The 11,274-nt window shown below is 46.8% G+C and overlaps 1 protein-coding gene across 1 annotated transcript; it reads right to left on the reverse strand.

The window, feature by feature from the left end:
- Positions 1-143: 143 nt before the first annotated feature.
- Positions 144-8,740, reverse strand: Pmar_PMAR000578 (myst histone acetyltransferase, putative; the record flags this gene model as incomplete). The annotated part of the gene is made up of 32 exons (XM_002771478.1): positions 144-197; positions 245-365; positions 439-546; positions 641-778; positions 866-988; positions 1,317-1,432; positions 1,481-1,568; positions 1,617-1,789; positions 2,153-2,241; positions 2,316-2,428; positions 2,473-2,568; positions 2,784-2,893; positions 2,936-3,032; positions 3,101-3,265; positions 3,311-3,418; positions 3,470-3,660; positions 4,093-4,131; positions 4,447-4,550; positions 4,597-4,684; positions 4,730-4,835; positions 5,459-5,590; positions 5,640-5,735; positions 5,990-6,183; positions 6,237-6,329; positions 6,602-6,720; positions 6,767-6,807; positions 6,858-6,989; positions 7,338-7,463; positions 7,513-7,621; positions 7,871-7,998; positions 8,407-8,543; positions 8,591-8,740. The coding sequence occupies 32 exons, from the start codon at positions 8,738-8,740 to the stop codon at positions 144-146; spliced, it is 3,684 nt and encodes a 1,227-aa protein (XP_002771524.1).
- Positions 8,741-11,274: the final 2,534 nt, after the last annotated feature.

Raw genomic sequence — 11,274 nt, forward strand, 5'->3', positions numbered from 1 at the left:
TCGCACAAGGTTTCAATACGTCCGTCAACACTACTGATCAACACAGCAACGAAGATTCTCAGAGAAACTCCGCTAGAAAAAACATAATCTTTCTATCAATAAAAACTTAATAATCAGATGCCATATCTGCGAGCCACATGTGATCAGCCGAGGGAGCCATAGCAGATCTCGTTGAAGGCGGGTCCGCTCGCCAAAACCTGAGGCCAAATTCCAATGGACACACACCTGTTCATTCATCGTCCACCTGGCCAGTAGAATCCGTGAGCTCAGCGACGCCGAATGCCTCGGACATTTCCGAAAGCATATTGCTTCCTTTTAGAGTCCATTCGTGAACGACGCTGGCATTCACAGTAAGTTTCTTCATCCTGCAAGCAGCGAGAGACGGTACGTCGTTAATCTTTTCACGAGGCAATTCACGTGAGCATAACAGTTGCTTACTTGCCCTCACACAACGAACAAGCCATCCTCTGTTGATGGAAAGTGAATTCCCCAGGGATGGAATCGACTTTGCCGCTATCTAAGTTGAGCAGTTTCCAATAGTTGTATCTGAACATATGAAACCTAGGCGAAACTGCTCGAGAGGTATCACTCATGCTTCAAAAGCAACAGGCCGTAGGTTCAAATCCCACAATATCCATACTTGTTTTTTCCAAAAGTGGCATCAGCCGTCCATAAGACTCCCTCCACTTTTCCTGTAGACTCATCCTTCAGCATCGTATGAATAAATCGATACCCCCACACCGGGCCATAATTAGGACCATAATAACGCTTAGAGTAACTAAGGAAAAATCATCAATCGCCGTAGAGTAGCCAACCAATATCATCGCTACAGCACATGGCAAACCATACGAACACTCCGACTCACCCGTGCATCAAAATGTGTTCACCGTTGATAACAACATCACCCCTGAGGAATGGCCGATGAATAACCTTCTCTCCCTGGCCTGGGACCTCCCACGGGTAGTGTAGACCCTCAGTGGAGAAATGCCTGATATAATACACTCCTCATCTTAGCTTCAAAAACTAACGAATAATATATAATAGATGCCGCCGCCCTACTATACTTGATAGATATCTTATTGATGGAAAACTGCCAACGACTGTCAAATACAATTAAATACAATTTGACCCATGCTATGTTATTTTGTTAGGAGAGTGTATATGCGAAAATTTCAGCTCCATCTGATCTCTAGGTGTAAAGTGACATGAGCCGGACCATTGCGCGAGCGTATACAATATAGTGTACACATATACAATATACAGTATATACCTTTAGACTAGTAATATACACGATGAACTCCACGACGTTTTCTCACATGTGTATCATCTCAGTGTTGCCCTCATGTTGCAGCACCAACTCCCCGACACCTCTAGGATCATCAACATCATCATGGAGCACCAAGCTTCCGATCAAACCCAACTCGATTCTTACCTACTCCAAGACAGTAGCCACCAGCAGGAAGGGTGGTAGTGAACCCACCTGGCCTGCAGACACTTCTTGAAGAGCGCTCAAGCTCCTACTCTGATAGTCAACCACAACCACTGATTCGCCTTCATCAGTGACATACCTACAACAAAAAATGAACAAAAAAACGCATCGCTCCGCTGCAGCTCACCAAAGCCAGATTCGTAGAGGGAGCGATTTAGCCGACCACATCCTAAAACTGAGATATTTAACTTTCGACTTCTCATCGGCCGCGAAAAAATGGAATTGCCAATTGTCATGTTCAGTCAGGGGGAAAACCTTCGATTTCGTGCACTTGTTGGTCTCAATGATCGACAATGGGACCTGTAGAGATGCTATGAATGTCATCCTAGAAAATCCGCCCTAGGAACAATACTGATCAATGCGAGTCATTCTGGAGTTCTGAATCGCATAATAGCATAAAGTGCTGCACTAATATATAGACAAAACTAGAAGAGAGTGACAATAAGAGAAAAAAATTATTCCCTCATTTCGCACTCGTCCGCTTTTCGCGCGCCATCTCGTCCCTGCTTGAAACCAAGGCATGTGACAAGTTCATTCTAATATTAATCGAACAATACCCAACTGGCCGCCAGTCTGAGTTCTATCCAACGGCCGCCCTTGCCCTATGCCGACCCACGATGCAGCAATTAACAACAACAGTGAACACCTCTGAGCGCGACTAACCTCGAGTATTCTCTCCTCCGCCAGAGCAGCTCGACCCTTTATCAAATTCCTCTCCATGACTGTTGGCTTCCTCATAGTGATACTCACACCTGCGTACATACCACAACTCTCTCAACTTGCCTCTATTATTATAATTATCATCATGAACATCATCATCACCTACCGCCAAGACGACCTCCTCTGAACAGCTCCGCCACTGCAGCGTAGAACTTAGAACGATTGCAATAATGCTCTTCTCCAATACTAGATATCTGTCGCTCCTTACTCGCCTCATAACTAAAATGTCGCTACCAGGAATCGAACCCGCGACCTCCTCCTACTCGTCCGATCTCTGCTGCGACCACGGCCGCCAGATGCTGGTCAAATCCCTGAACTCGATGTCCACAAAACCTGCCTCCAACAGGTCTCTCCTGTAACTAGCATGATGACCAATTCAGCAGATCTTGCTCTGCTCGCTAGTGTTGCAATATATGTTTGCTTTCTTTAGCTGATGAGCTCACAGGAGTTCATATACGTATTGGGAAAATATACACGATAAATGTACAGAAACTACCAACAAAAATTCTCCTCAATTTTCTCAGAGTGGTTGACCATGTGCAAATTTTACCCTACTTAACCACTACTATCTCACCTTTCCACATCGGAGACCTTGTGGGCTCCAACCATGTCCCGAAGGAGTTGCCCTTCCTTCATAGTGAAGGGCCCTTCCTTAATGAGATGAACCATGTCTTCTATCAATAACTAAGACCTGCGAGTCAACAACACTCCCGATGGATGGCTCACCGATCCGCCAGGTTTCAGAGCCTCATACATGGCCTTCAAAACAGCTACACGATCAGGGATGTGGAGTATCACCAGCAGCGAGAACGCAGAGTCAAACCTGCGCGCATCGTTACACCTCATGACTTTCTCGCCAAAGGTCGCCGGATCGAATCCCAGCGCACTCACTTTTCTCTATTTTCCGAAGCATACATATCTTTTGCAGCATCACCACAAACAAGGTCGACCTTATTCGACAGACCCACCGCCTCCGTAATTTCCTTCCCCACTTCAATTAACTCCTCCTGCACATCGTAGCCGACCACCGAGCATCCCGACTTATACGATATATATCTTCGAAAAATTCTACATTTTCTAGCGGAGCGAAGCAGACTTCACCTGGCAGGACCGCCAACACCACAGCCAACGTCAAGCACCTTCATACCAGGGCCGAGGCCCAGAGTGGCAATAACCTCATCACATGCAGCTAGGCCACGATAGTGGTACCTTTAACAGAATTTGACGGAAATGTGGTATTCAAACTACACCCATTCTCACTGGTCCAGATGGCCCAAGCTCTCGAGATCCGAAACCATAAGCTGTCTTTCCCCGCCGGCTTTGAACTCCCCCATCCAAGTCCTCAGCGCCTTAACCCTCCACGAGTACATCACACTCGGCAGAGTAGTGTCACCACTCGGCGAGGTCGACAACGACAATGCCATGTTATCAACACTGCTAATTCTCTTCAGCTTAGGACATACAATTCAACCGACACCCTCACTGACGTTACCCGTGGCCAACTTGAGAATTATATTTCTTACTGTTACCATCACATGTGCATGCGTGCTACCAGCTTTCCCCAATCAACCCGTGATCCTCCACTTTAACTGAACATCTATACATAATCATTTAACTATCAACAGAGTAAGTCGACTAGCTGGTGTGGAGATGACCAAAGCCTTGCAAGGCTTCCCCTTCAAGTCTCGGTCACAGGTACCAGATCACCAGCGGCTCACACCTCCCACAGGTTCACTACATAGAAATCTTCCATCAGAAAGCTCGGGACTATTGGAGCACCTACTCGCCCACATGAACCACTCCTGCTAGAGCTTACCCTAATCTCTAGCAAGACTCACCCCCAGCTGTGACACCGTCGCCCATTGCTACTAACGTATTGCTACCGCGTCCTGTTCATTTCGATGCCTCGACAACCATTCAAGCTGAGGCACTCAATAATCGATTACCACATCAATGCTTGTATCCCCCATCACCACGACAAACCCACGTGCCCTATCTGCTGCTACAAACCTCAATCTACTCCAGTGAGCAGCTACACCCACGCCCCTATACAGTGTAGTAGAATATTCTCAACTACACGTATAAGTGACAATGAGAAAATTCTGCACACTTATATAATCAATGGAGAAACTCCCGAGCTCGCTGAGCAGAGCAAACACCCCCTACCCCCGGCATTGTCACAACACAAGCATCAGCAGCACTCGTCAATAGTCCATCGGAGACAAGTCGCTCTCCACCCAAGTAGCGCCATGCACGGCCGCTGCTGGGCTGCCACTACTAGGACTTCCAAGCCTCCGTGCTTTCATAGCAGCCGTGCGCCGACGCGTTGATATCACCGGGCCTGACATATAATGCATCTCTCACAATGATAAAACCGTGCCGCTCACATTCATCTCCTTCCCCTTCGCGAAACACTTTTGGTGGTGACCAATACACATCACATGAATTCAAAGGCATCCCACTTCCTCGCGCCACCTGATAAATTCTTCACCGTCACGGGCCACGAGATTATTTCCTCACCATCTGAAGTGCCTCGATAGTCGGCGTATCACAGCTGACCCTCCTCTCTAACTTGGCTGGTGTCAAGACCGGCAGCCCGTCTCCAACCGAAGCACGTGGCCGCAACCTGAACTCGTTCCATCACCACTAAGAGACGTATTTTTTTCATAGGAAAAAAGTTCGGAAAATTTACCTTTTCATTCTAACTAACTAGTGCCTGAGGCCTAAACTTCAGCAAGGCTTACATATAGCGATGAGCTTCCGTATACCAGAATTTCACCCTAGTGAAAAACAAATTTCACGACTACTGCATATCACCGCGAATATCGCGTTTTTCACCGAGTTTTACGCTACTTCACGTAAAACAAGTGAAACTCCACTGAAGCGGAACGGTTACATTCAAAGAAACTTTTATGGCGAAAAAAAGATTTTTTCACTCGGGAGAATGACGAAAAAGTTTTACAGAAATTTTGTTCAGAAAAAAAATCTTGTAATTTTGCGTGGTCATATTCTGGACCGTTACTCATATATAACAGCAACGGAGAAAAGAATCATCAGTCTGGGGGAAAAATATGGCCAAGGTCAACTACATGTGTTGGTGACACTATGAAAACCTTGAGGAAATTTAGCGAAATTCTTGTCCATCTCTCTACACTTCTACCCTAGTTCGCATATAAACTCCTATACTAAGTGAGCTCAGCTGAGGAAAGCGAACATATATTTCCGCAGCACTGCTCATCGCCAACCCACTTATTCTGCGATGGCAACAACCCAGCCTCAGTGAGGGTACTCCAAATGTCACTTGGGATCACACTAGTGCCATGCGCTATACTCGCAATGTTCACCGTGCATCCCACTGAACTCCGACTCGCCTCCTCCTCACTGAAGCAACAATACCAATCACAGTATCACCGTCACAGGCGCTGCTCACCGTGTTCGCTGCAAGAAGTCTATAATCCTACGAGCCCACACTGCATGAAGAAGTATATGCCCGCTGGGAGAAAATGGCCTCTCCGCACTGCCGTGTCTGTGGAGGGAAAAGACCATACGCCCATATGGTGAACCATCAGAGATCATCAGAGCCATATTTCCAATGCTATTTTCCATACCATCAATCGTGGAATACTTCGCTCCGCTGTCCTCGAGACACGACGATGCCAGCATGAAATCTACCAACTCTCACGTGTTGAGTCGACAAGCTCTCCCGATTGGCTCTTTCCCCACGCCAAATCGATCACAATGGCGCGCGCTTTTTCCTCCACCATCCGACATAGTACTCACCTGTTTTCGCGATTGCTAAGCTCGAAGGCCAGGTTGACGAGGAACTTGCCATAGCCATGACGTTGAAACGTCGGCAACACCATGATACACGAAAGGATATGCGAAAACTGCTTGTCGACTTTTTCCTTCGAGAAGTATCCTACAAAGTGCGGCGGCCTCGTCGAGACCGGCATGGACGTCGGCGATGGGGGAATCTGATAAACGAGCATGATCATCACAGTGTCACCATCACCACCACAGTCGTCACCTCTTCTGGATGGTCCCACTCTACCAGGATGTAGAACCAGAAGGACTTCACCAAATCCCGCCGATTACTTTGGTGTTCGGAAAGGCTCTTACCCTGAAAACCAGGCCTATACTTAGTAAAAACCAGGCCTATACTCAGTAAAAACCAGGCCTATACTCAGTGAAAACCAACAGTAAATGTACTCACACTGTGAGGACATTCACATGGCAAACTGATTGAAGAATGTGTTCCTAGCCATACGTGGAAAATTCAAAATGAGTTCCCCCCAGGAACATTATAGGTTCCTGGGTGATTCTCTGCGGAGTAACATAAATAAAAATATGAAATATAATTCCTTGAGAAGGCTATGCATTGTTATGATTTACCTCGAGGAAGAGCTTCGTGAACAGGACCAGATTCTCACAGTACTCCGGATGCGCCTGCCCATCTACTTCCACCACGCCCAACACTTTCTCATCCAACACTTTTCGCCATATAAGAGCCCCTATAACAGAGTGTCACCACTGGTGTCACCCCACAATCACGCCTACCAGGTGGGTTAATTTCGCAACAGGTGACCATATGAGAATACCTAAATGAAGGTCAACCACAGGGAAGCTGATCCCCAACAAATATTCTCACATTTCCATCTCATCAGCAAAGGGCCGGAAACAACGATCGCATATGTCCAACTGTGTGACAGGATCGCTCCGCGTGTCACCAGCCCGTAAACGCAGTCGATCGACGATCTCGGCAGGGTAGGGAGAGAAAAACCTAAGGTTAGGAGGAATAATATGCTCATGGTGACATGTGTTGGTGACAATATGGAAATTTTTATATTATATTATTTATATTCTTTTTCATTATTTGTTATTTTATGTATTATTTTTATCTTGAAAAAATTCTGAGAAAATTTCGGGAAAATTTTGTCACTTTATGTATCCTACTATTCTAAGTCATATCATGCGACTCGTATGTAAACTTCTGAATATTTAGTGCGCAAACTCTTGAACTCAGCTAAGGAAAGCGAACATATACTGCTCCAACACTGCTTACAATTGAGACTAGTTGATCCCGATCCTTCCCCTCAACACCGACAGATGCAACAGCCCTACAACTCACCACGTATACAGTGGACGGTCTCGTCCGATCTTCACAAAGCGAATGTTCTTCACTCGTGCTTTTGCTTTTTCCAAGTTGATTCGATGACTAGCAATGTAATATTGCTCGTTATGTTTTCGTCCATACCTGAGCAGTGACACCTTTCCCGAGGCATACACAGCCTCCCTACACCTACTGCAGCTCCCAGTACTTCTCATCAATGCCAGGCGGATCTGTAGGCCCTCTACTGTGCTGTCGCGGTGTGTTGGGGGTCGTACCCGTATGCGACATACCACTATCCATATCTAATCACAACCAGAGTAGTAACAATGTGAAGCTGTATGCATATGGTCAACCACACATGTTGATTCCTGTTGGTTTTTTTGCATTTTCACAATATAATGCGGAAACTCCTGAACTCAGCTAAAGAAACCAAACACATATTCCGACATTCAGTGACAAAGTCTCCATCCTAACAATCTAGCGCTCAGGTCGCGATGAAATTCCGAATACGAGGAATAAAAGAAAGCACGCATGAGAAGGTCCACACTCACCAGCAGTCGAGACGGAGTCATTGAGAGGAGTCCTTGCCATCCCATTGCTGTGCCCTCCGTCATCATCAGGAATCCTATAGTTGGCCACCTCCTCGGTAGTCAAGGCAACAACATCTGCATCTTCATACCTAATACGATTGATATCAGTTCATATATAAACAATAATCCCTGAAATTCCTGCAAGTCCTGAGAGGCTCATGTCCTCGTGAAAAAACTCTCAAAACTCTGTCGTTCTCCGTCGGATTCCCCACCATGACAGTTCATCAATTTCAATCGCTTCACGAAGACGCTACCACATGCATCCTTTGAAGAAGGGGCCAAAATTGAAAATAGAGTCGGAACACCCAAGCCTACCAGTCGGAAAAATGCATGCCTTTGTCGTATAGAAAGACGTAGTATAAAAATTTTATTCCGTTGGAGGTGAAATCTTCCTCTGGCACTTTAATCACGTCAATCACTTCACCCAGCAGTCTTTCCGATTCAAAATTCTGCAGCGTTTCTGACAGTAGAAAGACCTGAATATGGGAGCAGGTAACCAGCAGGTAACCACGACCGAATGAGAGAAGACAAACGCCACCTTGGAGCTGTCGAGCCAGACTAATTGTCCGACGAAAAGTGCCCCCTCAAACGTTCGGGAGAGGGAATTGCGGGTCTGCGGGGTATCGGGCAATATCTAAAACAATTTCAACTCAAAGGGGAGATAAAAAAAACCACACTTACTTTCCCTCGACCAGGCGTGGTAGTACTAGTGGCCTGGTCCCTCTTAGGTACCGACTCTTCCTCTTTCTTTATTCTTGGAGCCAATACTCCCATGGGAGTGTTTTCCGACTTCTTACCCAGAGCGATGATGTCGGAGACCGGCACGGTCATGTAAACAACTACGTTTACAAACAAATAGTACGGATGAAGTTGTCCCTCCCACAGATTTCAAATTCGACCACAGAACTCAAAATAGGTGATGAATTCATCAGAGGAAATGGGAACATAACCGTTCATGGCAATACAACTGTTGATGAAATATCAACAGGAACGGCATCAACTTGATGCGAATATCCACACTACAGCGAATCCTATCGGCCAAGGCACCCATAGGCCACCGTTCCCCTCTCCCCCTTTTTTAAATCCAAAAAAAGGTCAATACTGTCGATACTCAGGTTATGGAAGACGGCATTGGCGAACTGAGTAGATCTGAAAATGTGACAGAACGATTAAGCTGTACCAAACACGAAGATTTTACCAACTCCTCTGCGACCAATAAGCGGTCATCGTTGTCAGTCCCGGAGCCATCGGTGAAATATGTAGGCTTCCGCCGAGTTATCCAAATGGTGTCGTCGATATCATTTCGATCACCTCCGATTAGATAGCGAGTATCTGATAGGCACGAAGACGTGCTCCGCTGGAAAGAATCCCTGAGGCATGAACACGAAGGCCAAAAGACATGAGAAAGACACCGACAGGAGAACGATGAGCCGTGGCGAGTCTGAATGCCAGACCTCTATATATCTGATTCTGGACGTGAAAAACCCAGAATCTTCCGCAGTTGCATGGCGCTGGACTGCGGTCCCGCCTCTGGCGGAGATCGGTATACATGCGCTAGCAGCTACGTAATCACTGCAAAGAAAAAAGCAAACACACGTACCGTAAATCAACGCTATGAAACCTCCTAGTCGACTCACCTATCAAAGGCTCTGGAGGCATCTTCCCGGTCTACTCGGGATTGTTGAATGATAAGACTCTGAATCTTGAGTCGCTATTCTCCGTAGAGGTGGATTGCATTCAGGACGAGGTAATTTTACAGCCGAATCGTATCAAACTCAGTGCACGTCATGGTGTACATTGTCAACCAGAACTATCTGGGAAAATTGATGTATTAAATACTGGCGGCACCTTCGAACGAAAAAAAAGGTATAACCCACCTTAATGGCAGTGGAGGCGATCCTGTGTGAAGATCCCACACGAGCAGAAGACCAACACCTGAACAAGGTTATCGGATACTCATACCAAGATGAAAGCGATATGGTTCGTACGTAGCAGAGAGAAATATTTTTGGCATGCACTTAAGGACGTGGTCAACCTCAGGTTGTCAAAATGCCGACCATCACGAGAGAGGCAACTGAGTCAGTTGAACTGACAAAGGAATCACAGTCTGAAGATACAATGTGCTCTCACAGGAGTTGTGGCGCCAGTGAATGAGATTGAGGATCACCGATAAGGTATATATGATACCAATACTATCCTCTCAACGTGAATCACCCTGCCTTCAGCCACGGCTCGGAAGCCGACGCTTCGGATCCATCATAGGGAGGCAACGCAAACTAAGCAAAGAAGGAAGCCCACTGAAAGCTGGAGGGTCGAGCCCGAGACACACTCAGAACGATCGACAGGGACACAGCTATGTACTGCGTCGTGGAAATCACCACGAAATCTGAGGTCCGAATGCTCGACATTCTTTCTGAGATCAAGTGCCTTTCGACCTCAAACGGAATGTTGCGCCGAGGCCTCAGAATTGCTGGATTAGGGAGCATGGCGCATACTCTGTGCAGAATACCACGTAAAGCATGTACATTCCCTGGAACCAAACCTCACAACGAGAAAGGAGGGTTCATGGAGCTAGCATGAAACTTTTACGTCTAACTATTACGATATCATGTGTGATAGGACTATAGTCGATATGATCATCGATTATCGGCGGACACAAGTGCTTGGACAACCTGAAGCTACCAATCTTTGGCCTGTTGGATGTGCGACAATCTCACTTGGTCATTTTTGATCAATACGGTCGATACTCAGGTTATGGAAGCTCGGGTCATCATGACCTCGCTGGCGGTTTACGGGGCCTTGGCGGCAACTTACCTCTTTCGGCAGGTCGACTCATGCTCTCAGACATCTATCAAATTCCACCTCACACGCAGCTCAGAAAACTGAGGAATTTTACGCCAGGAACGAAAAAATATCGAAAGGCTTAAGCCGAGTTCTACGTACAGTGTTTCTCGTTGGTCGCCAGTGAAAAACACTATACGTAGAACGAGTTTCATCCATAACATGGAAACACCAAGTATTCAAGTACCAAGCGTTTCCATGTTACGGATGAAACTTGAGTATTCCCTGCTTTACTTGAAAACCTTCCAGCATACCCACCTCCGTTCGTCCAGTGCCCTCATCATCATTCGAGGAGTAGCCACGTGATGCGTTTGCATGGGAGCTTGAGCTGTTTCCCTGACGCGACAAAGGAGCGAATACCAACAAAGAAGATGCGACCGTATCTTACCCGACCAGCCATGGCCGCTAGCTTCCCACCCCTACATGCAGGATAGACACGACGTGGCGCTCGCCCACCTCCCTGGTCCACATGACCAGCACCGATGCGTGCCAGCGGAGGAGAGAACTGCGGTCGTGGAGGGACG

The sequence above is a fragment of the Perkinsus marinus genome, assembly GCF_000006405.1.
Source record: "Perkinsus marinus ATCC 50983 genomic scaffold scf_1104296962770, whole genome shotgun sequence".
NCBI lineage: Eukaryota > Perkinsozoa > Perkinsida > Perkinsidae > Perkinsus > Perkinsus marinus.